We start from the raw sequence: 27,602 nt of genomic DNA, 5'->3' as shown, positions 1-27,602 counted from the left end.
TTTCTATGAATTCGGGAATTAGAAACAAATGTTTGAATGTTTATTTACTTTATTTGAAGATGAATATCACGGTTGAGATTGTTGGAAATTCTCTTACTTTTGTAACTTTTCGAACTTTAAATCTTTCCGTAACATTTTGTAAGGTATTATTATAAAATGAAATTAAAAAAATTGTTTAATACTGTTATTAGATACCTACAAGTGACGTCATCATAGGGTAAATCGTGGCATTTGTCGATTTAGAAGCCAATCAAGTACGACGCACGCGCGTGACGTCGCTTTCAGTATCCAATTAAATCTGATTTAAGTTTCATGGTTAGAAATAATTACTTTATTTCTTCTCAAGTTGCAAGTACCCAATTAATCAGCAGCATTGATTTTTTAAAAGACGCATACTTTCAATAAACATTGAACTATATTACTGAACTTATATCATTATCACTAAACCTATTAATGTTTCTGTCATAGTTCGAAGCATTTTTTAAATCAAAACTTTTTGCAAGTTTCTTCTTACAAACTGAAAATTTTGCAAAGTAATTTAAATTGAAACCATTGATTTACTTTTTAATAAAATATTTTAAACGCTTTATCAATATTGTGAATAAGGCCTAGATATCTTGACTGGTATGATGTTGGGGTCGTGTTCGTGAGAACGTGAGTTCAAATTCCACCGACCTAAGAACCTTCTGTGTTAAATGGTGACTGGTGCACGTTAAATCTGTCGGGGTCACAAAGTACTCCAAATTTCCATTGCAAATCAATACCTCTGGGGGTATTAAATTGGAGATTGATCGTTCTCTGGTTGCAGATCAAAATTACGATCTGTGAATGAATTAATGGATTAAGGTTAAATGGGCTGTGACGTGTAAATGGCCAAGGAGATATTTTTGGCCATAGATGACGTCACTGAAAAAACAAGAAAAGCACCATCTGCCTTAAAGTTCGCTTGATTTCAAACAGGCTTACTGGTATTGGCACGTGGCATAAGTGACAACTACAACAACATATTGTGGACAGAATTTTGTTTCTTTAACCTTTTCTTACCTCACCTCGACCACAAGTAGAGAAATCGCTGTATTCATTTCCTTTGTAGTTTCTAAACCAAGTGGCATTTTCCCAACAAGTTTTAGTTGCATAGTCTACAAAATAAAAATTTACTTTAGCTGCATACATTCATGACATACATTCAATTTGCTTAAAAGTTTCAAAGATTTAGCGAAATAAGCAAAAAATTGTGAAATTAAAATTACTAATCTCCTGACTAAGCTATTGGAACCATATCTAACAGATTGCAACCCTTTGTACCACTGAAATTAGAAATTAGTATGTTATGACATATCATAGCGGTGGCCACAATATAGAGTTTCCGAAATGTCTCTAGATTGGGATGTATATGGTAGTTAGAGCGAAGAATATGTAGAGGAAAAGAAGGTTAGCTTCCATAGACACATAGTAAACGTGTCTCCTAGGGTTGGTACGGTTCCTAAGTATAAAGTAAAAAGCAACATTCAGGGGCATAGCAGTAGAGGCTCTTCTTAAGACAGGTTTACATCCACCTCTCCTTCAACCACTGCTAGGGTTGGGGAGGAGAGGATACGTTTTCTCTTTTTATTTATGGTTTGACTGTTGCAGCATTTTTGCACGACTTATTAAGATCTTTGTTTGAGAATTCATTTATATCAGCCATATCGATAAATATCTGCCAGCACGTTTTGAGGTAAAAAGAAGGAATCAATCAGGAACGGAAACCAGAATGCAGCGCACCCGACAAACAATCGGTTTAGGTAGCATAGATCTTGACTGTCAATTTACTTCATATGTGCATGTGCTAATTCTTAGTACATATGATACCCTTCGAAATCTGAGTAGGTTGTTTTTCCTGTAAGTTACTTTTCTGGTACAGCATGCCATACCGAGAAGTTCCTCGTTACGTATTTGGCGAGCCGAACTTCTCCTTTAGGTCAGAGCATCATACTGCAAACCCGTAGTTCATTGGTCCGAATCCTGCCTACAGACAACGATCATTTTTCGCACACATTTTTCCTCTCCATCACTTTTGAGACTATGCATTTTGTTAAAATATGGGCTTATGCTGTTTTAATTTTGAATACATGGAGCTTTCAAATTCGACTGTTGGAGCTATTTTGATACATTTTTGTCCAATTTTGAGAGGCTATTTTTTTATATCGTGCACACTGCTAAATTTCTATTTGTACAATACTGTAATTTTAATTAAAATCTGTAGGAATTGCGGAAAATCCGCAGTAGCTGTCATCTCTTAATTATCAATTTCAACTCAGCTGCGAATGATATTTGTAATTAAGGAGGTAATTTAAAATTAGGAAAGATATATAGTATAAGTTATGCAGTTTGGTGTTATATATACTTATTGTAGAATGCTTAGAAGTTTAGACACGACCCAAATTTGATCGTTGTTAATGAGAGAAGGATCTGATGACCAAATAAAGGGTCAAAAACTGTTTTCATCAAAAAAATTTGCCCCAAAAAGGCCCCATAAATGACAGGCTTTTTTCTCTTAAAAATACAATGATGTAATAACTGTGGCATTCATCATTTATTAAGATTGCATCTTGAGGGGAAAACAGCATTGCAATTCGATTTAGTATTCGAAGGGCATAGTAAGGGTCAGCTGTGGTCGTACCAGGAAGTGAAATAAGTGTTTGCTTGGGGCCCATTATGAGGGACTGACAGATGTCTGGGTGAAAATCGACTATTTCGACGAAAATTTCGATTTTTTTACTATCTACATTTGAACTTCATTAGCTTCCCAGAACCCTTTATATTTTAATCTCCGATTTTTAGAAATGAAGTCATTTTCGTACGCTGGTAGACGACGCCGATAACGGAAGTAAACCATAGCCACCGAGTAAACTTCCGAAAACGAAATTAAATTTTTTTGTTATGCTTTGAGTATTTTAACCTTTTTTTATTTGAATAAATTATATTTTTAAGAGAAATTGAATTCATTTTCAGAAGCTAATTTTTCTGTTCTCAAAATTTTCCTACATTTCAGAATTCTCCTGCATTTTAAATGCACTGGTTAAATGCATCTTGCATTTTAAATGCATTGGTTAAATGCATCTTGCATTTAAATTGCATTGGTTAATTGCATCTTGCATTTAAAATGCAGAAGGTTGATTTTGAGAAAATTTCCTAATGCTAACACACATTACAATAAAAGTTCAATATAAATTTTTTTTGATATTTTGTATCTAGATTTTATATAATATTAGCGACTTTTTGAACTAAGTATGAATTTTTTACTTTTATTAAGCTTTACCTGAGAATATTTAGAATTTTTCCTTAAAAATTAAGTATTAAACAATACTTTTAGTTATATTTTACTGTTTTCTCGAAATTTTTTTTAAGAATTTTGTTTAAAACACAGGTTAATATTATTTATCTCGAAAAAAAAACATTTCGAAATTTATGCATTACATTTTGTGGTAGAGTTGTATCTAAGCAGAAAAAAAATCATAGTTTATGAGCTCAAATTTGCCCTTATTTTAAAAAAATAATTTATGCATTTTAAATTTTTCTTTAAATTTATAATTTTTGGACCCCTGCTTACCAAAATTAAAATTAAAATTTCAATTGAGCTTTTTTTTAAACAAAATTGTATCGAAATTAGTCGGGCACCTTAAAATATATTGAAAATCAAAAAACTAAACTCAGCGGCGCGACAGCCCTAGAGGGCCAAGGCCTACTGTGCCCATCTCAGTTTTCTTGACCTTGGGCTCTGGGGTGCAGAAGCAGATGTTCCGGTCAGGTGGTCAGCCGAACGCGGAACCCCCAGGTTTAGTTCCCAAGCATGCTTGGTACTCATTTATCGACCCACTGAAGGTGATGATCTCAAATATATTTTTATGTTAATTAACTAGAGAAGACGATATTTTAAGTTACGATATCAGACACAAAAACGTAAGATCTCTGAATAAGCATCCCCCCCCCCGACGAACGACATACGACCTTTTCAAAATTTGATTTCTCAGGAACTATTTGACCAATTTCACTCAAATTTTGTATTTGGCCATTTAAAACTACATTCTTTAAAATTATGTAAAAGTGTATACGTTTCAATTAAATTTTTTTGACTACTTTTGAATAAATTACTAAATATTTACTAAATATTTACTAAATATTTACTGAATATTTACTAAAATTCGTATTTTGCATGGAATTATCTCTTATTATTGTTAATATTTTAATAATGATCGGAAAAGTTTGAATCGTAATCCATGCAAATTTTGACTACTTAAATATTGTAATTCCTAGTGTGAATTTCGAAATTTATATTTAATCACTACAAAGCTAGGAAAAACACATGCAGAATGTGCACATATATTAATTATAAATGCGCAAATGTGCATCTGTGTTTATTATTTGGCAACATTGCCCAAATCTTGCATTATCGACATATCCTGAATTTATTATTTGAAGCTTTTATTGCAAAAATTCATGCATATTTACTTTCTATATTTGTAAAGATATTTGAAACTATGGCTCAATTCATAACCTTATTAAAACTATAGCAAATACGTTACAATTTTTCCGTTTTAATAAATTTGCAGCGTCCCGCAGTGGACTGATCGTTAAGACACGGTTCCCAGCAGATATCCGAAGTCAAGCATCACTGGCTACGGTCAGTGTGCGGGTGGGTGACCACTTGGATCAGTCTGAGTAGAGATCGAGGGTGTGCGGTATTGGTCCTCGTTAAACTGTTCTACCGCAAAGTGCTCGACTTTGCGTGCAGGTCGTCGGGCTACCGAAGCGGGGGTGCCATCCCCTCTGCAGAGGATCAAAATTGTGATGGCATGTCTTCGGATCATCCTCAGGGGTGTTTCCCAGATCGTCGCCTATAGCACATAGTGTAGCTCTAGTGCGACGTAAATTAACTACAACAACAACAGCAATAAATTTGCAGCAATTTTAAACAATATTATGTTTCAAAAATTAGCCGCTTTTTTAACAGTTAGATATTCTGTTTATAATACGTAAATATAGAATATTAAATAAAAGAAATTTTAGTTTATAGATATCAGTAGATTAACTTCAGTAGATATCAATAGATAGATATCAGTAGATTAGATCAGTAGATTGTATGCTTGAAACTCTATTAAAATGTTAGAAAAATCGAAAAAAACAAAAACACAATGGTTCAAAGTTTATCTATGTTTTAACATATTAACAGCAGGTATTAAATAAATATAACGTAATCTAAAATAATTCGTAGTATAAAGGTTATAAATTTGTTGAGATTAATCTTATCTTTTAATATCCATGGTCTGTTATAAACGTATATATATGATATTGATTAGGCAGTTATTTGTGGAATGTGCTTTGCTCTCCAATAAAGGATTGTTTACGTATTCCTGTGTCTGCAATACTATAGATTCAATTTAATCGGACAACAGATGAAAGGGTTTAACTATCGATCTTGTGAACTATTGGCTGAAGGAAACTTACTGCAGCCAATTTTAATAAATGACTGCTACGCTACGATATGTTATTGTAAGAAAAAGTGAAACTAATGATTGCTATTTACGCATGCGAAAAAATAATGTTGGGAATTTACTAATTTTAAAAAAGATTTAAAATGATTTAATATTTTATATAAAATAATTTAAATTCAGAATTGTCGAAAAATCTGGTGCATTTAAAATTTTCGATGTGTTGTATGATTGTTGAAATTAGAGACATTTTGCTTTGAAATAGAGTACCATCGGTATTGCAGTCACTACTAAATGAAATGTTTACAACTTTTGAGAGAGTAAATGATTTAATATAAATGAGTTCATTTCAACTGTTTTAGTAAACGTTTATAACATTAGAAATAGAAATTCACTGTAAAAAATTCCGTTTAGACCAAACTCACCCGCATTTTTTTTTATTTTAACCTTCTCTACAAGTTGAAAAATGGATACTTAAATTTCACGAAACTTTCTTCGTCTCTAACGAAACCGTTACCTGATTTATGCTCCGAGCAAAAATTTGACAAAATAACTGTCGTCATTTCAAAAAGGAAATAAATTTCTTCAAAATTAAAGAAATATTTCGACGTTCTATTTTTTTCTTCTAAAAAGGGCATCGTCGCGCCTTATGTATCTCCCTTTTCTAATAATCATTTCGTGGGCACAGTATAGGTGGAACAATATCGCCTATACTTCACAAGAAGGTCACATAGAACAGAGAGAAAATATATAAATAGAACAGAGAGACATAGACTCATGCCCGAAGCTGGATTCTAACCCATGATCATCCTGGTTCGAGTTCAACTACATGACCACCATGCAAGTCGATTGGCTTGTTCTGTCACTATATTTTCAATCGTCTAGTCTTCATTCTAGTTAACTATCTCGCACATTTAAATGATGCGAAAACATTTTCGTCATATACTTGAGAGTTCGAGTTTCGTCTCAAATTACGTGACTTCGTGATGAAATGATTCTCAAAATTAACGGAAGATCGCTGAATCGTCAAAAGGGAGAATTTTATGCCTGAGAGTGTGCATGATTTTTCTTTGCTCACAGCAATTATATTTAAACAAGTAAAGAACACAATAGCCTTCATACATGTACACTGTGAAAAATTTTGAATCAAATTAGGATATGAAGTATCTGCACTTTGTTATACATTATAACATTATATATACCATTATATATATACATTCGTTATACATTATTCGTTATACATTATATATACCATTATAAAAAGTCATTATAAAAGTCCGCAAAAGTCATTTTTACCGTGAAATCAATTTTTATCGTAAAATATTATACCGTAATTTTTAATTTTTACAAAAATATTTTTCAATTAGAGTGATTTAGTGATTTTATGGTAATTATTACTGTAAAAATTACGCTATATCAGATATTTTGTTCTGTAATATGTTCCGCTAAAAATGGATTTTACGGTAAATTATGCCGGTACTTTTTACCGTAATTTGATCCAGAACTTTTTTTTATTGCGCTAAAAATTATAAATTTTAATTAATTACATTAAAAAATTTACTGAATATCTCATATTGCATATTATCATTGTAGCCCACCTTAGTAGGATAACAATAGTTTATTATCGTATTCTTGTAATTGGTGGAAAAGTAACTACGAAAATAAGTATTGATATATCATGTTGTGTTGTAGTTTCCCAGTATTTGATGTAGCACCTTGAGCTATGTAAGCCAAAATCTGCAACACAAATGAGCTAAAAGTTAAATGATCTACACACCCATTGGCCTCAGAAATACCAGAATTGCTACTTTCTTACCGTTACCCAGCGAGCACTTGTGGCTATGCCATGGCAGTGGAGTAGCGTCGCCACGTCATTCAAACCCGTTTATAGGGCGAGTTACATTCGCACAGAAGAAAGGACACAGAACAGAGAGAGAGAGAGAGAGAGAGAGAGAGAAAGTTACATACATGCCAACGGTGGGATTCGAACCCACAATCACTGATCTCCGTAGTCCAACACTGTAACCACTAAATTAGTGATCGGCACAATTAAATAGAAGAAATAAAAACAAATTTTTATCTTAATTTTTTTGTTGAAAACTTGTTTACTTAAGATATAAGCTAAAAAGGGTTTATTAATTACGAATGCGTTTTCAAATTATTATTCATTATTTTCGTTGAATAATTTTATTTGACGGGGATACAACTAATTAAGCGATTTTTTTGAATTGTAGCTCTTTATACAATAAAATTAAATTTGATATTTCAGACCAAATCAAATGTAAATTTAATTGAAATAGATTAAATAACAAAATTTTTTAAGTTGGGGTCTTTTCATCTTTTAAAATTCAGATCTGATTTTTTAAATACTTAAAGATGCAATCATTTCAAGTTTCTGTTTTTTATCCATTAAAATTTAGATTTAATTATTTAAATCAAATCAAATACAATTCAATTACTTGAAGAAGATGCAATTATGCAATCTATTAATTTGGAGCTTTTTATCCGTTAAAACTTACATTTAACCATTAAATACAGATAATTTTTTTTTATTTGAAGTAGATTAAACTATACAACTTTTCGTGTAGTGCCTCTTTACCTAATAAAATTTTCATCTCGAATCAAATGATTTTTCAGAGAGGGAAGTGTAAGCCTTACACTTTAAGCTATACATTATGTTATAATAGAACTCTACTTCTAAGTTATTGTGAATTTTTATGCGTACCATAAATGGAAAATGCGTATGGATTTCTTTTCAATGACTATGCTACTTTTGACAACATTTGAGACTTTTTAATTAAAGTATAATAAATTTTTTTAATAACTTACGTGAGCATTGGGGTTCATCACTGTGAAAGTAAATGTAAGATGGACATCTTTCCATCTGGACGGAGCCCGGTGGAGAATCTCGCCAACATTTCCAACCATCCCAAGTACGAGGACAAACATATGGATCTATAAGATAATTAAAAAAATAATTCTGATTTCCGGATAATTTTTTAAAAAGAAATTTTAAGGTTAATTTTTTAATTAATACATCTATTTTATAACTTTTTTTAATCAATATATCTTCTCTTGTCTATAACAATGCCTTTTCGATGAAATTATGCGTTTCAAGTAAATTTTTAACAGTAGTTGTTTAATCAGTAATTATGATTTGTGTAATTCACGTAATAACACCTTAATAATTACTATTCACTGAAATTTGTGTAACAATTACATACTTTTCTACCTAGTTTGGTGACTTTATGTATTTCAATGGCACACAATAACACCGTAAAGGAAAAGGGAAGGGGACCTCATGAACAGTAGGACCATCACTAACTTGGCGATCTTGGCGACAATAACTTCATCTACCCTCTCGAAGTTTTGAGCTCCTAGATGCATTAAGAAATGTGTGTGTGAGATCTCAAGGAATTCACAAAATGCTTGGTGAAGGAGTCGCGGTGGCTCTGGGGATAGAGCGTTCGCCTCCCAATGAGGTTCCCCAGGTTCTAGTTCCAGCGGTGGCGTGTTGATACAAATTATACTCCCTGCTCGCACCGACCACAGTGCTGACGTAAAATCAGTGGTTGATGGATCATAGATTAGAGTCTCTTTGCTTTTGGGCTCACCGGGGTAGTTTTCGCGGTTTTTTTCCCGTGTAAAGCAAATACTTGTTAGTCAGAATATCAGAACGTCCTCCAACATGGTTAGTTTCTCGTAATACTTAATACAGAAGCTCCCTTGTCTTCCGGGTTGGGTTCAAAATTACAAGGTTTCGGAGTTGAACATTGATATCCGTAAACTCAGAATTGGGTCCGCGGTTTAACGCCAATTATTAAGGGAAAAAAAACGCTGGCTGAGGGGATAGAACGTTCGCTTCCCAATGAGATACCTCAGGTTCGAATTCCAGTGGTAGCTAGTTTATACGAATTCTGAACCCGGCTCGCACCAACCATAGAGCTGATGTAAAATATCCTCAGTGGTAGACGAATAATGAGTTAGAGTACCCCCTTGCTATCGGGCTAACCGTGAGAGGTTTACCTGGTTTTTCTCTCCTCCTAACGTAAATGCTGGTTAGTTCTTACAAAATGTTCTCTACGAAGGTTTGTTTGTTTCAATGCTTGATTCTGAATATTTGGTCTTGTTATTCTTTCTTTGGTTTAAAATAACAAGGCTACGGAGTTGAATATTGATAGTAGTATCTCAGAATTGGGTCGAGTGTTAAAAAAATTGTTATAAAATAACGGTACGAGTAAAAAAAATCGACTGTTATAAAATAAAATAATAAACGCTGGTCTACTTTCCCCCTGTAAAAGCAGTACGTGATGGATTATTTGGGTTTTGACATATGAATCAAGTATTATTTGTTTATATAGAATAACATAGCTTTATTCAGGGGACAGAAAAAAAAGTTTAAATTTGTTGCACAGTGATGATAACGATAAGATCGATAGTGCTTCTTACTAGCTTTAAATAAGTTATCATATTAAAAAATGCTTACAACAATTCAGTAAATAATACAGGTTTTTCTCTTAAATCTTTACTAAATATCACACGGAGGAAAAAATTCTGGTAAAATTACCATACTGGACGGCAATGAAATTTCTTTTAAAAAAAAATCGAAATTTCGGTATTACGAACAAAATATACTGCATTTAAACCATTCATTTCGTAATTTTTGTGTTTGTATGGTAATGATACCGGAAAATCTGATTCTCAAAATTACAGTTCTTATAACTAGACATTTAGTCAAAAATGAAAAACTGAATGGTTAATAATGGGAATAAATGGACTTCATGCCATGTTCTAAAGTATCATGATGAAATTAAAAAAATTTACCATATTGATCAAATTTTATCTTATTTCAATAAAATATATTTTATTGTTAATTTTACTAAAATTATCACCACTGCGGTAAAAATTCTCGAGCTTTTTTGGTATTTCCATAGAACCGGAAATGCGGTAAATTTTACCATGTAGGTAGGTTTGACCTTTTTTTTTCTCAGTGCAGTAACTCATTGTCTCACTTATTCGGGTCTTTTATTGATCAGTTTGGTCCGGAATTTTGAATTTAATGCTATTTTAATTGTACTGAATGCTACACTTGTGCACATGAGTTAACCAAACATTATGTGTGTGAAATTTGCATAATATGATTTAATGATCAGAACTTTGTACTAAAATTCTAATTTTTCAATGTTCTAAAAAGAGATATTTATTTTTAATGACCTATTAAAAATATAAAAGAATATATGTACAAAAATATAAAAACACTTTTATAAGCAATAACTGCATGAATGTACCATACTTTGCATGCTTTTGATAAAAAAAAAAGAAAAAGGAAACAAGAAGTAATAAAACCAGTTTAAGTGAAATTCTCACCTTGTGAGGGAGGGGTGCTTGTCATCATGTCGCAGCATTCTACCGCTGCTTTGCAGCATTTGATCCATAAATTTTTCAATTTTGTCGTTTTAAATGTTTTGAAGATGGGACTTGATGGGTCTGTGTAGGTGGCTTCATAAACTTCGTTTGTTTTGACGTTTCTCAGACCCGTTCCCGTGCCATCTAGCACAAGTTTTGTTCTGGAACAGATTGGAAGGATGTTCAGAATAATTTAAAATTACTCGTTATTTTTGTAAGCATGCGAGGGAAGAAACAAAGTGTCAGTATTTTAGGTGCCCAAGGTTAAACATAATAAGGGAAGTAAGATGTTCACCGGAACGAAAAAAAGATAATAATGGTTATAAATCACTGTTAGAACTTTTATTCTAAAATTAATGTAAAATAGCCGCCAGCAATCCGTCCATCCAATTAACCGTAAAGTTTACGGTAAAGAACACTTTTCTGACCTTTACGGTTTTGAAACTGATTATAACTAGTATGGTTAAAAAACTTTGAATGTAAAACTATACTGTTTTTTTTTAACCATTTCTAACTAAAATGGTTTCAAAACCTTAAAAATGAAATTTAACTGGACAATGGAGATAGTTTAGCAGCTATATAGTGCTGCCATCTACACTGTTAAAAATTCTGAGCCACATTGCACCAAAAATTGGTATTCATTTGCTGGTTACAAGGAATGGAGCTAAATTTTACCACATTTTGGTATTTTCACTAGCTCCAAATATCAGTAGAAGGTTGCACCAAGTATCAGTAGAAGGTTGCACCAAATATCATTAGAAGGTTGCACCAAATATCAGAAGAAGGTTGCATCAAATATCAGTAGAAGGTTGCACCAAATATCAGAAGAAGGTTGCACTAAATATCCGAAGAAGGTTGCATCAAATATCAGTAGAAGGTTGCACCAAATATCAGTAGAAGGTTGCACCAAGAGTAGGCGTTTTGAAGAAACAAAGCACCTATTTTCATTTCCTGAGACAAAATCTGACATTTCATTTCTATTTTTAAAATTTTAGAGATGTGGAATGATTAAAAATATGAGATGTTCGAAGACGTTTGTACCAGAAACTATGATATAATAGTAGCCAAGTGTTAGGAAGGTACTATAAAAATGTGAGTTTGTAAAAGAAAGGAAGAACTATGGAAAAAAGGGTGGTTTTAATGCAAAATAATCACTACTTATAAATGAAATTTAAATTATATTTGATATTAACTTTCTAATTTTATGATTTCAACTTTCATAAAGAAATAATTTAACGATTTTTCAGCTAAAAGCCTGTTTTTTGAACGTGTTCAAAAAATAGGCTTTACTCTGAAGAATCGTTATTTACACTTTATTGAACACAAAACTATATTAAAAACAAATTTTGAAGTTAACTTTGTCAAAAATGTAGATTTTTTGCATTTTAAGTTTAGAAAAAGAACTACTTGGAATTTTGGATCATAGTTTCTCGGATTCTAAGAAGTTATACTTCAGCGACAAATATTTGCAATTTAATACGCAGAACAAAACACTATCACAATTTTAAAACTAGTAATTTTTTTAAAGAAAATAATAATGATTTTTAATTTTATTCATTAAATTAATCAATTAATCACATTTATTTATACGTCCACAACATAGAATACAATGGGGAACAAATTTTTTGTTGCATTTATACAAACACTTGATCTTTGCCTAAATCAGGTGTGGAGATTTCAAATATGAAATTTTGTTCCTAAAGCTACGGATTTCTTTTAAGATTAAATTTTTAGTTTCGAAATGTTTCAGTATAAGAACGTTTTATATATTAGGGGTCACGTAAACGTTGATACAAACTTCTTGGGGAGTTATAGAGTACATTATCAGCATTAAAATTACATGCAAACTTATGCCCGAGAATATCTTCGTACGTGGCTGGGGGTGCTTCCCTATCTCACTTTATTATCTATTCAAAAGTACAAGATGAAACAGTTCACATCAGGGAAGCGACCCTAGCGGCGTATGACGTCATTTCCGGACATGGGTTGCTATGCAATTTCAATCCTGGTAATGTGCCCTAACTATGTTAATCCCCTGCAATGTATAACGTTTTTCATTTGGATTAAAAACATACTAAAAATGTTGTTTAAAAAACTGCAGATTAGAAGGAGAAACCGATGCAGTTTTTAAACCAATGTTACGAAAGTATTTAAGACCTGTTAAAAAATCCACTTCAATTAAAAATAAAATTAAACAAAAATATTCCCCAGTGTTGTTTGAATTTCTATAGCATACATTGATATATACAAAAATGTATCAACTAAATATTTATATTGGAATATATATAAAAAAAGATACAATATCTTAAATTATCCTGCAATAATGTAAATATTTATTTAGAAATTTAAAAATAATAATTACAAACAACATATAAAACAATATTTTGAAATATTTTACCGTAATGTAAATATTTATATAAAAATATATAAAAAAAAAATAACCGTAACAAAATATAATACAATGCTATGAAGTAATTGAGTGTAGTGAGTATTTTGTTGACTCAATTATTTTAAAAACCACCATAAATATTTTTAAGTTATAAAGACAAACAGTTTAAAATAGTTAAAGAAATGCTTACCCATTATCAAAAAGAAGTTCATCCATGTGTCTATAACAGCTTGCACATGAAAATAGGGCGAATTTGTCCGGATTTAATAAAGTACCGCCAGACACTCGACAAAAATGCTGATTTCTCATTTTTCCTCGGCTGCTTTCCACGTATTTTATTAGAAAAATCTGCAATAGAAAGCCTGTTGTAAATAATATTTTTCAGCTTTTCATTTTCCATTCTCATTTTAAGAGGTCTAAATTTTCAAAATAAATAACTGAACTACATATTCATGTTTTGAATCAAACATTTGATAGAATTACTTTTAAATAGGCATATTTATGATTGTTTGATGCACAGGAAGTGAGTCTTGTTTTTTTTTAAATAAAAAAATCATTAAAAACTAATTGAAAGTGTAAGAAATGGTATATTTTGCATTTTCCTGTGTAATTAAATTTAAATAAAGTAATTTTGTAATAGTTTTATCATTAGTGTCATACGTTTGTGTTTAAATAAAATACACCGTACTTTACTAAAACTATATCTGTGAAACTAAAAAAATGTAAGAGATAACACTGTTGTCATTGTTATCTTTTTAGGTTTGTTATTTTACTGATAACATCATAAATAAAAACAAATATATTTTTTAAAATTATTTTGCAGAGTTTGAACTGAATTCAAAATAGCTAATGTCAATAAAGGAAGTAATGGGAAACTAAATGCTTGAATGGAAATGGTGACGTAGGACTATTAAAACCATTTGTTAAAACTATTTGCTAGAGACGTAATTTCTTTATTACGTCGTAGAGACAAAAAAATTAATTTTAGTAAAATATTTTTATTTTAAATGAAGAATGTCTTTAAAAACTAACACATAGTTAATTGTTAATATTCTACATATAACAAACACTACATCAATATTAACAAAAGAAAAAGTTTTTAAGAATATAGAAAATAAAAGAGCGAATTTAAAAATTTCAATAAGATCGTTCGGGAGACAGGTCTGAAAATGTCTTTAATTTTTTTTACTGATTTATCATTAGCCTTTGTTTTAAATTAAATTACGGACGATTCTGTTTATTCAAAATTTTTTACGCTAAAATTAGTAATGTTTGCTAACTTGCAGCTATGTTTAATCAAAAAAGGAGTGTATTGAACGTTGTTTTATATTTAATTTAATTTTATTCATTTCATCACCTAAGCTCAATAATTAACGTGGACGTGGTTTAGTCACCAAATTAGCATTACTATAGTTATCTGAAACCATGTGATAAATTTATTTATAGTTATGCTTTTGAAACGTGTTTCTATGAAACTAAGTAATTTTAAATCAAGGGCAATTGAATTGCAAGTTAGGTTTGAAGAGGCAAATTTAATGGAGAAAAGATACTTAATTGTTTCTGTTAACTATAAGAAAAACACATAATATTATTGACCCAATTGAATAATTAATTTTATTTAAAGGTATTACTAAAATTAATTATTATAACTTCTATTGTGGCTATAGGTTCTGTTTTAATAGGTACCAAATGTACTAAGAAAGACATTTAATTTTAGTACTATGGAACCTAATATGACGGTACTGTAGTGACATGTTTTTTACGGTCTCCCAAAACGGAGCGTAGAAAGTTTGAGAATTTCATATAATATTTTTGATAAGTAAAAATCTTTTGAAATTTATTTTATGGTAAAAAATGAACGCAAATTTGTTAGAAAGTCTCTCTCCACATATGTCAAGAGATATACTCACAAGATCTTTTAAAGAAAGCTCTAAATTCAGAATGTGAAAATCAATGACATACGAGGAAACATTTTGCACATTCTTTATAACTTTGCGGGAATTATTTGGAACATGTTTTATATTACAAAGTAAACGACAATTCGTTAGAAAACAACCATATATGTCAAAAAATATTTATAATATACTTAATACAAACCCCCAACAAAGAAAGTACCTCTCCAGGGAGCTATAGGCCAATAGCTCTTACCAGTATTATTTGCAAAATCATAGAAAAAATGATCCTCAAACGGCTTACTTACCATCTGGATGCGAGCAACCTCTTACCTCCTGAACAATACGGTTTCAGAGAGGGACATTGCACCACAGACCAGGTGCTCTACTTCTGCCAAAAGATTAGGGACGCCCACAACAGAAACCCACTCACCATACCATTGCAGCTTTCTTAGGTCTCTCCAAGGCTTTCGACAGAGTGTGGAATCAAAAATTAATTATCAAACTTTTTGATGTTTTCGGAATCAACGGAAGAGCACTGAATTGGATCTATGATTTTTTAAGGAATAGAGTTATCAAAGTCAAGTTCAATGGTACTAAATCTAGAAGCTTTAAACTACACCAAGGAGTCCCTCAGGGGTCAGTGTTAAGTCCTACCCTGTTCTCACTCTTTTTGAAAGGAATCGAGAGCATCATACCTAAAGACTACGACATTGGCATTTTTGGAGACGATATTGTCCTCTGGAATTCAGGCCCTGACCTACAACAAATTGAGGACACTATTAACAGAGTACTCACTAACATCAGTGCTTTTGCCACCAGTCACAAAATGTGCTTTAGCCCTTCAGAGTCCACAATGGAGTTTTTCACTACCAACAGGAAACTCTATAATTATCAACCTCATATCAGGTTGGACCATCAACCACTTGCAGTTGAAAAACACCCGAAATATCTAGGATTTGTCTTAGATCCAGAGATTCTAAGTAATAAACACATCGACCATCTTGTACTAAAGGCAAGGAAACGTCTTATCAGGGAGAGACTGGGGTGCTGATGCCTCGACCCTTAGAAGCACCTACATCACTCTTTTACGGCCTATTCTGGAATATGGATTCCCTATCTACAGTTGTGCTTCCATACAAATCTGCAAAAACTAGAGAGAATCCAACTCAGAGCTGTGCGGATCATCACTGGCCTTCGAAATTCCTGTCCTGGTGATATTGTACTGATTGAGGCTGACCTGCAACCTTTGAGCCTCCGAAGAAGGGCGTGCATGGTAAAATATTACAGCCCAAGTATTTTCGTCCAACATAAATTTTGGAAACGTGGAACAGCACTTTCTCAAAAAAAAAAAGATTATGGACCCTGCGGAAGGTCTTTCGGAGGTGTCTTTCAACACCGATCTCCCGGTGGCTGTCAACCAGCAAAATGATCACCCTGCAGTTCTTAGACAAGCAGCACTTGAGAGAATCTACACTATCCCAACGGAGGCTGCTCAAATATATACGGATGGAAGCAAGGACGAAGACAATCACAACGGGAGTGGGATCTTCATAAAAACGCAGATGAGCGAAATTAAGATCCAGAAAAGGAATCCCGACCACTGTTCCGTTTTTAGGAGCGAGCTTATCGCCATCGATGATGGACTTGCCTCAATACTGTCTCTTTCAATTCCGAAAGAGATTTGGATCCTTACCGACAGTAGGCGCGCTGTCCAGCACTTGGCTAGCTGGCACAGAGTTAGGGACAATACTAGCACGAACATCCTTTGTAAACTTTTACACCTCGTCAAATATTGTCGAATTCATGTACAATGGATACCCTCACACGTAGATATAACAGGCAATGAAATGGCAGATAGTCTTGCCAAGGCAGGTGCAGCTGAGGCCACTGCACCTTCAGTGTCTCTTACCTCCTCAGAGCTCTTCTCCATTGCTAAAGCCAAAAATAAATCAGCAAGGCTCACTCCACCCAGTCACAATTGGTACCAGGGTACTAGACCGGGTAGCTGTTTGACAGCTGACAAAGACCGTCAGTCTCAAACCGCCATCACACGTCTCCGCTGTGGACACCTGATATCACTGAGGTACTCTGGAGGAGAAAAGTGCTTTGCCCTCTGTACCAAGTGCTCTTCGGCCCAGGCATCCCCTGAACATCTACTGCACTGCCTCGGTCTTTTAAAACAAGACCTAATTGAAAGACCCTTACTTGTTTTAGACTTTTTGAAGGTGAACAATCTCATGGACCTTGTCTAGCTAGGCTAGAAATGGGGATTTGAAAGAAGAAGACTTTCAGAATTTTTTTAAATAAGCTTTGTACAGTTCAAAACTATATAGCTAAAAGCTCGTATACCTGAATTCAAAGCATACATATCAATAAAATTAAAAGAATATATTGCGAAATTTTTATAATTTTTGCTTAGCAGAATTCATTTGAAACTTATTTTATGTAAAAACGAGTGCATCCATTTATTAGAAATTATCCATATGCGTCAAAATACGTCAAGAAAAAGGCTTGTTTAGTCCAAAACATTTAATTAAGAACACCTAGGTGGCTAACATCAAGGAGGACACATTGACAATTCTTTTATAATCTTTTGTAATGCAGAGATTGTTTTAAACTCGGATTGTATTAAAAATGTGAGTGGAGTTTTTAGAAAATACCTTTATACGTAATGAAATATTTATAAAAAGTTTTCAGAGGAACCTTGTACAGTCAGAAATACACTAAATTCAGAGCAGGTATATTGCTAGCATAACGGAGGGCATTTTGCGAATTTTTTATAATTTAATTACTCAAAAATAATTTGAAACTTCTTTTATATTAAAAAGTCAATAACATTTAATTAGAAAATGTCCATACCTTTTAAAAATATCAACCGAATTTTTTTTTTTAAAAAAAAAAGCTTGTTTCGATCAGAATATGCTAAGGCTCTGAACTATATAGAGTTAACACTAGGCGGAATTGCAAAAGAGCAAGAATTTGCTAGAGAATACTTATATATTTATACTTATATGTACATAAAACTTTTTCGAAGTTAGCAAGTTTCGTTTAAAGCATGTCAAATTATAAACTTATACACTGTATAAAATTACCGTGTGCATTACTGGCATTTTGGGAGCATCATCCGTAACATCTATTTTCGTAAAATCCATTTTTACCGTAAAATATTATACCGCAATTTTTAGAGTAATATTTACTTAGAGTGATTCTAAACCTAAAAAACCTAACGTGGAAACCCTGAGTAAATTGTAGGAGTGAATATATTTTTTAGTTTAAAAATTGACAACAGTTCATCAAAATAAATTCAGATTGAACTTTTTTATAATTTGAAACATATTTCCCCGTCTTTTTACGTTGTTCAATGAAGTCTATAAAGATATTTTTTCAAGATAAACCAAGTTTTCTGAGTTATGTTCACAATTTTTAATCACTTAACAACTTAACAAATATATTTTTTTAAGACAGGTATTTTCATCGAATTTTCGATCTTTCAATAAGCATCGCTTCCACGGCAAGATTAAAAAGAAATTAAAAAAACTAAAAACATAGATAAGGTTTCTTTTTGTTCTTATATTTTGGTATGACTCATTGTCTCCTTATGTATCAATCACAATCTTATTGTTGTTCTTTAGCTTATTGTTGTCTAAAACTTAGGTTATCTTCGGTGTTCAATAACTATAGCTTTCTATTGTGAAAAGCAACTTCAATTATAACACACTACATGGAAACCCTGAGTTAATTTTAGATATGTTTGAGGAATCGAATTTGGAATAAAAAAGGAAAATTCATCGAAATGGAATTCTAATGGAATGGAAATGTAGGGATCGAGTATGAAAATAGAATTTAACTTTCATAGCATTTTACCTCGTTAGCAAAGTATACTGCATAAAATTCCGAATCAAATTGTGGTATAAAGTACTGGCACCCTGAGTTTAGCATTCTAAAAATTCATTTTTACCGTAAAATTTTATATTATAATTATTACAGTAATATTTATTTAATTAGAGTGATTCAGTGATTTTACGGTAAATATTACTGTAAAAATTACGGTATATCAAATTTTTAGTTCCGTAACATACTCCAGTGAAAATAGATTTAATGGTAAAATGCACCGGCACCCTGAGTGCCAGTACGTTTTACCGTTATTTGATCCGGAATTTCTTACAGTGTATATCAGTAATATTACGGAAGGACATTTTGCAAATTTTTATAATTTTTTGCAATGCACTATTCATTTAATCTTTGTTTTATATTAAAAAGAATAGTTAAATTTGTTAGAAAATATCCGTATATGTCAAGAAATATGTATAGGAAAATTATAAAAAGCTTCTTTACACTGTAAAAAAATTAAGGTAAAAAGTACCGACCCTCAGAGTGCCAGTACTTTTTACCATAAAATCCAGTTTTGCTGTAATATTTTATGAAACAAAAAAGGCTATCATACAGTAGTTTTTACAGTATTTTCTGTAATAAAATCTCTGAATGACTGTAATTATTAAATATTACTGTAAAAATTACATTATAAAATTTTAAGGTTCAAATGAATTTTGCAGTAAAAGTGATTTTTCGGATCCTGCACTCAGACTTTTACAGTTATTTGATCCGGAATTTTTCACAGTATAGTCCAGAATATTCAAAAGCTCAGAGGAACTGAAATCCTCGTTGACTGTTAGATATACTGCTAACAAAAGGAAGAATACTTTTGTAAATATTTTACAATTTTTAGCAATGCAGAAATCAGATAAGACTTGTTTTAAATTTAAAAAGCGTCAATTTGTAAGAAAATATCCATATACGTCACGAAATATTTATAGAAAAGTTTTCTAAAAAACTTCAGCCCAAAGCTGTTTAAATTTCGAATGTATATATCATATATCAGTACAATATTGTGAACATTTTGCTATTTTCATTTAATTCTTTGCATTTCGGAAGTCATCTGAAACTTGTTTATGTTAAAAAGTGATCGTAAACTTTTTAGAAAATGCATACATATATGCCAAGAATTATTTAAAATTAAAATATTGTTGGAAAAAATAGTTTATCTGAAACTTTTCCTGTAAGAAATGTGCCGTAAGTATTTGTAAATACTTAAACTTTATAAAACTATGCTAGTAGCTTTAATGACACTTATCCAAAAACGTGATTGCCGTAACATTTTAGAAATTAATATGTATAATGTTAAAATTTCTAATAATCGATTGATTTAATTGCTAACTAAAATTAAATATTTCTTAATTTTATGTATTTTTCATGCTTGAAAAGATAGCTTTTTATAGATATAAAATATAGCATTAGAATTCGACAATTCAATAGCATAAAAATCTACTTTACAAGACCAGAAGTCAAGAACCTAGAATTCTTTTTGAGAGTTTTGATTTTTTTGAGGCGATAACATTCATACTCGTTGATAAAAAATGGTTTATTTGATAAAATATCTTTTGTAAATAAAATTAAATCCTCATTGACTGTTAGGTTATCTAGAGGTTCTGATTTAACAATATTTGTAATAGTGATAATCTTATTGGAACCTGATATGATAGTTCGATTTCTTTGAATTATGCATAAGTGTTTATTCATGTTTCAAAGCAATAATTTTATGAAAACATGATACTACTGTCTGTTTTTTTTAAATTAAGCATATGTGTTCAGTCTATAGATGTTAAAACGTTTGAAAGTTCTATACCTTCACAGTTATATACAGTTGTTAGGATTTCGGAATAAATCTACAGACCACGACTTCAACTTTGCGAACCGTATTAACATGCCCTTAAATCCTCACATTGCGTAAAAAGATCAGTTTATGAAGTTTTAAAACATGTTTTTTAATCTTCATGACATAATGTTATTTTGATTTGTAATCATAATATTTTAAAACAAAAACTAAGTATAAATTTACTACATGATGCACGTAGCAATAAAATAAACTATACGAAGATTAATTTTAAATTATAATCATAATATTTTTAAGCTAAACAAACTATTAACTGTAAATTAACAACATGATGCACGTAACAATAAAATACTATAAAATAAATTGTATAAAGATTAACTTTAAATTTTAATTGCACTATTTTTAAGCAAAAATGAACTATGAAAACGCTTGAAATCAAAAAAGAACAAAATGTAGAACAGCTTAATATTATTTTAATAAGCGCAACTTTTATACTGTATCTGTATATTATTGCTAAAAAGACTGTTGAATGTGTAGATTATTTATTAAAAAACAATTAAAAATAGCAAGATGCCTTTCATACATATTTTTTATACAATAACAAAGATCTTTCTCATAGTTTATTTAAAAAAATAGACTAGCTCATTATCTTACGGTGGTAGTAAATAAAAGAAAAATCTCAAAAAAGAAAAAAAGGAAAAGAAATGTAAACTACAAAGATAAAGAAAACCCTAAAATAGAAATATTATTCTCAACTATCATTATTTTGCAATTAGACTAGTTGGGTGGTCAAAAGGATGAGAAAAATTTAAAATCTGATATAATACTTTAAAATACTTTAAAAGTGTTAATTAATAATACTTTAAAAGTGACAGTTATTCACTGGATGTGATAGGGCAAGGTTATAGATCTTCTTATTAATATTATCATTGTTACATTATTAAATATAAATAGAAGATTTTAGATATACAGTTTTAATTTTACTCATTTTAAAAATGATATAAATAAATTTTGTTTCTAGCACTTTTCACACTGAGAAAAAAGTATGGTCAAAACTACCAGAATATGTCAAACATATTCCTGGCTCCATGGGAACACCAAAAAGCTTGGTAATTTTTACCGATGGACTTTGGTAATGATTTCGGTAAAATTAACAATAAATATGGTATTATAATATGCAATAAAATTTAATAATTTTATTATGATACCTTAGCTGAATGGCATATTCAGATAAGTTGACTTTTCAATCTTGTATTTTTTACTAAATTTGTGGTAATAAGAACTATAATTTTGAAAACCAGAACTTCTGGTAAACTGCTACCATATGAAAGGAAAAAGTTTCAATGAATGGTTTAAATATGGTTTTATTAAACAAATTTCTTTACCAGAATTTTTCTAGAATTGTTTTCACCTTGCAATAAAATAAATTATACTAAGATTAGTTTTAAATTATTCTGAGATTAGTTTTAAATTATAATCATATTATTTTTAAGCAAAAACAAACTATAAACTGACAACGTAATGCACGTAACAGTAAAATAAATTATGCAAAGATAATTTTAAATAATAATTATAATATTTTAAACAAAAACAGGCAAGAAGCTGAAAACTAACTACATGATTCACGTTTTAATAAAAAGCAATGAAATAAATTATTCAAAGATAAATTCTAAATTATAATTATACTATTTTTGAGCAAAAGCGAACTATAAAAACGCTAGTAATAAAAAACATTCAAAAGATAGAACAGCTTAATATTATTATACTGAGCTGAGCTTAGAACTGTATCTGGATTACATATTATTTTTAACAAAACTGTAGCTTGTATAAATTATTTATTAAAAATCAATTAAAAAAGTTGCATGATGCCTTGCATACGTATTCTTATACTATAGCGAAGTTCTTCTTCATAGTTTATTAAGGAAAAATAGACTAGTGAGTTACCTTATAATAATAGTAAATAAAGCAAAAATCTCAAAGAAAAAGAAGGAAAAAAACAAAACAAAACAGAAACGAAAAGAAGAAGAAAAGAAACATAAACAACAAAGATGAAAAAGACGAAAATGGAAATATTGCACACAACTATCATTATTTTGTAATTAGATTTGCTGAGTAGTCAAAAGGATGAGACAAATCTGAGAAGAGGAAATAATTAGTATTTAATAATGGTTTAGAAGTGACAGTTATTCACTGGATGCATTAGAGCAAGGTTGCAGTTTTTTCTTATCAGTATTATCATCATTGCACTATTAAATATATATAGAAGAACTTAGCTCTGCAAGTTTAATTTTACCCGTTTTAATAAGGGAATAAATAAGTTTTGTATCTAGCACTTATCGCACCGAGAAAAAAGTTTGGTCGGAGCTACTAGAATATGGTAAAATTTACTTTAACTCTATAGGAACGTCAAGAAGCACAGTAATTTTCAACAAAGCACTTTGATAATGATTTTGGTAAAATTAATAATAAAATAGGGTAATATTTGATAATTTTACCATTTTAGAGCATGACATAAAAACCATTTATTCGGTTAAATTTACTTTTCAGTTGTGCATTAAAACTAAAGAGTGGTTACTAAAGTAACTAAAAGAGTGGTTTGAAATGTTATAGGAACTATAAACATTTTAACAAGAATTTACGGTAAACCGTTACCATAGAAATAGAAAAATTACCATACGAATTGTTTAAATACCGTATATTTTAGTTTTGGAATTATTATTATTATTTTTTTTACCAATAAGCTCACTACCATTCAGTGCGGTAATTCTACCAGAATTTTTTTCTCTGTGTATATTTTACAAAAATCATGTGACTGATATTAATAATGTCTTTAAAAGAGTGAAGTTGTATTTAGCTTTATGAAAAGAGGAAAACCATCTAAAAAGAGTTTTATGTATAGAAAAACATAAAATTCTTAATACTGTTAGATGTTTTCTGGTTTGCTTTTCTTTGAAAAAAATAGGTACAATAATAAAAATATTATTCTATTATGAGTAATTTTTTACTTGTTTTTCTGCACGAATAAAATTTTTTATATATGCTGAAATAACGTAATCCATAACCGAAAGGATATCCGTTACATATTATTATATCATTTCAGTAAATATCTAAACTCAGTATTAAGTACATGATAAAAAATTTTCGAAAAAAATTTTTTGAATTATATTTTTACGAACATCCAAATATTGCAACCAATGAAATAAACTGGTACATTTTGAACCAAATACACATGTTGAAAACAATGTACTGTATTGAATAATGTAGTATATTGAAAAACAGGTTTAATCTCTTAAAAACACGCCGAAGGTAAAAACAGAAAATAAGATTAAGTAAATCTGAAGATTGCAAATACGATTAAAAAGAAGTTGTGAGGTGAATAAAGCGAAGAATACGCTTTAAAGCAAAGTATAAGAAAAAAGCTATTGAGGTGAATAATTTAACGTAATTATCTCGTTAATAATCTAAGCATCTTCCTAAAAATTTTGATTGTTTTATCCATTTATCTAAGCAATTATTTAATTCAATTGTCAAGTTAATAATACTGATAACTAATATTTTTTTAATTTCATTAATCTTGATGTTTTTGTCTAGTTACATTGTTGTCGATCTTATTCATTTGTATTAAATCTAATTATTTAATTAATAATTTCGCAATTTTAATCAAAGGATCTTGTTAATAACTTTTATGATTTAATCCAATTATTTCGTTCCCAATCTTGATGAATTACCTTTTTTAACTAATCTTTATTTAGTCTAGTCCATTTAGTCTTAATTTAGTCTACTTATTTTGTTAATAATTTTAATAATTTAAATTCTCATGTTCCTAATATTTTTATAATTTTATTAAATAATCTTTTTATAACCTTAATAATTTAATTATCTCTTTAATAATTTTGATAATTTAACATAACTATTTTCTTAATTGTATTGTTAATTTAATCTAGTTATCTTCTTAACATTTGTCATCATTTAATATTTTTAAAACAAAATAGATATATCATAATAAATAAGCTGATAGATTATAAATATTAAAATAAGATATAGTTCTGCCAAATAGTTTACGCTGTAAAAAATTCTTGATAAAATCACGGATATACCGTAAATTTTACATTAATTATCATAAAATTTTTGAATAACTTTAATTAAATAAATACTTTAAAAATTATGGTATAATATTTTAAAGTAAATTTAGATTTAACATATGATACATCCAGATTTTCTAGTAATTTGATACAGTAATTTGATCCGGAATATTTTTCAGTGTACATATATAAGAGTTATTGTATTCTCCAATTTTTAAATGTAATTGCTCAGTGTTAAAAAAATCATGCAGAAGGTTAAAAATAAAAAAAATAAGGGCGTGCCAGGTCTAAACGATCTTATCTAAGATTTAAAATTTTCTTGAAAATGTTACTGCATGCTTCCTTTTATTCATTTGTTTTTAAGATATCTGATGCCAAGCCACTGGATTATTTTTATATTCTAGTTAAGAAACGACGGCCGTCATCGTTGTCATATTTTACAGAAGCTCATACTAGAAATAGAATGATTTCAGGACAGTGAGAAATTTTTTTTTCTTGTTCAAGTCAAGAGATTGAATCATCAAGATTATAAAGTAAAGGGAGTTATTATTATTCTAAATTAAAAAAAAATGCATTTCTTTAATTGCGGCATATTTTTTTGCATTCTAGTTACTTTTTCATAGAGTTCGATTCAAAAATAGAAGCGTTGAATACCGAAATTCCTAATATTGGTACAAATTTTTTAAAAAAAATTATAACTTTAATGAGTCATCATAGAACGAATTGCTTTACATACATGCAAATTTGTCAAATGATCTGCATTATAAATTAACCAGCTTAATTAGACAAAATACTGTTTTTCTCCCTCTGAGCTAGTTGCCAATAAATAGAAAATAAATAATATAAATTCATTAGAGTAATTAACATAATTGAATCAGCAACACGCTTTTATTTAACTGAGAATTTCTCACTTGATATCGTTTACTGTGAAAAATTCCGGATCAAATTACGGTATAAAGTACCGTAACATTAGATGCATCATCCGTAAAATCCATTTTGACGTAATATTTAATTAGAGTGAATCTACGATTTTACTGTAATTATTACAGTAAAAATTATGGTACATCAGATTTTTGCTCCTTAAAATGTTCCGGCAAAAAGGAATTTTACGGTAAATGGATTAATTACCGGCACACTGACTGCAGGTACTTCTTATCATAATTTGATCCGGAATTTTGATCCAGTGTATTTAAAAATAAAATTTTTTTACAGCCAACTTAATATTTTTATGTTTAAGTACAATTTTAAAAAGAAAAATATTGATTCATACACGTACGTTTTGGGATTTTTTCAATTTAAACATTTTTCTATTATGTGCTACTTTGCAGCAATATATTACGAGCTATAATGTGCATGCATTGAAAAAGCATTGTAAAATGAAGCAAAAAAAAAATAAATAAAACTGAACAAAAAAGCTGAGTGCATTAGAATGATTAGTAATAAATGAAAGGCACTGTAAAAGACGAGAGTTTGAAAAGTTTTGCTCTGAACTATACGAATTAAAAACTTTTGAATAAAAAAAAATTCTAGGTCGAAGGAGTCTTGTAATTGATATCTAGTATGTAGTTTTGATAACTCGACTAAAGTTGCTACAGCTCGGACTGGGATGTTTTTAGACATCCACTATTAACACAAAGCGATACTAATCAGATTACTAATCTGATTACTAATCCTTCCAATTCTTTCATCAAAAAAATTCTCTTTACGGAAAAAAAACTTCTCTTTTTTCGCCGGAACAAAAAACTCACATAGAAAAAAGTTGCATGAAAGACGTAGAAATGTTTCTCCCACTTAGTGAATGAACAGTACCTTACATAGTTTAAAAACCTTAAATAGTTTCATAACCTTACATAGGATAACCTTACATATTTAATAAATTTGTACAAAAATTTAAATTCATGCGTTTCAATTTTCCCTCTAAATCGGCACTAGATTTCCGAACAACAAAATTGTTTAGGAGATAACAAAATACAGGAGCGACAAAACGCTTTGAGAGTACTATTTTGCTCATACAAATGGTGCAGAAATTTTACAGTTAAATAATAGTAACGTACTATTTACATTAAAAAAGAGAAGTATTGAAAATAAAACTAAGAAAAATTTGACGCCAAATTAACTTTAGAGATTAAGAATAAAATGTTTAGATATTCGATCCGTGATATTACAGATTTTCCTAGATCCTCCGTAATTATTGCATTTCGTCTGGAGACCAGACATGATTTTCTCGCCAAACAACTATACCGCATTAACATTTATACTAGACACTCATGCACTTTGAATTTCTGCGAGACGAATTTCGAATAGAATTTTGAAACGGACAAAAATAATTTAGAAGAGTGTCCTTCTTTGAAGAAAAAAAACCCTTTACAATCGATATTGGGAGGCAAAGCGAGATGATGCAGTTGACTTCCAGAGACTGATTTTCTACATCTATATATCTATATTTATCTATCTATCTATCTATCTATCTAACTATCTATCTATTTATCTATATACTGCGCATAAGCTACAAGTTCATAGAATTTACATGGAGAGAATATGCAAAAATTAAGGATTAATGAAAAGAAAAAAGTAATTAAAATATAATTAAAATAAAAAAATTTAAAAGAATTAAAAGTTAAAAATTTAATTTCTTATTTTCCAGATTTTTAAATTTTTTTTTATCCTTTTTTCTTCTTCTTTCGTCCC

At 30.1% G+C, this 27,602-nt stretch overlaps 1 protein-coding gene across 1 annotated transcript in view; it reads right to left on the bottom strand.

The window, feature by feature from the left end:
* The window catches only part of LOC107439434 (calcitonin receptor), a 62,235-nt gene that overhangs the window by 18,253 nt on the left and 16,380 nt on the right, over positions 1-27,602 (bottom strand). The window contains exons 2-5 of the mRNA XM_087161547.1: positions 13,457-13,614; positions 10,839-11,038; positions 8,301-8,426; positions 1,045-1,139 (exon numbers count right to left, since the gene is read on the bottom strand). Of these exons, the coding sequence (XP_087017673.1) occupies positions 1,045-1,139; positions 8,301-8,426; positions 10,839-11,038; positions 13,457-13,614 (579 nt within the window). The remainder of the gene's footprint in view (positions 1-1,044; positions 1,140-8,300; positions 8,427-10,838; positions 11,039-13,456; positions 13,615-27,602) is intronic.

Source organism: Parasteatoda tepidariorum, chromosome 4, assembly GCF_982258835.1.
Source record: "Parasteatoda tepidariorum strain Cologne lab strain chromosome 4, Ptep-v5.0, whole genome shotgun sequence".
Taxonomy (NCBI): Eukaryota; Metazoa; Arthropoda; class Arachnida; order Araneae; family Theridiidae; genus Parasteatoda; species Parasteatoda tepidariorum.
Note: the sequence above shows the minus strand (reverse complement) of the source record. Positions and strands in the feature narration are given on the sequence as shown.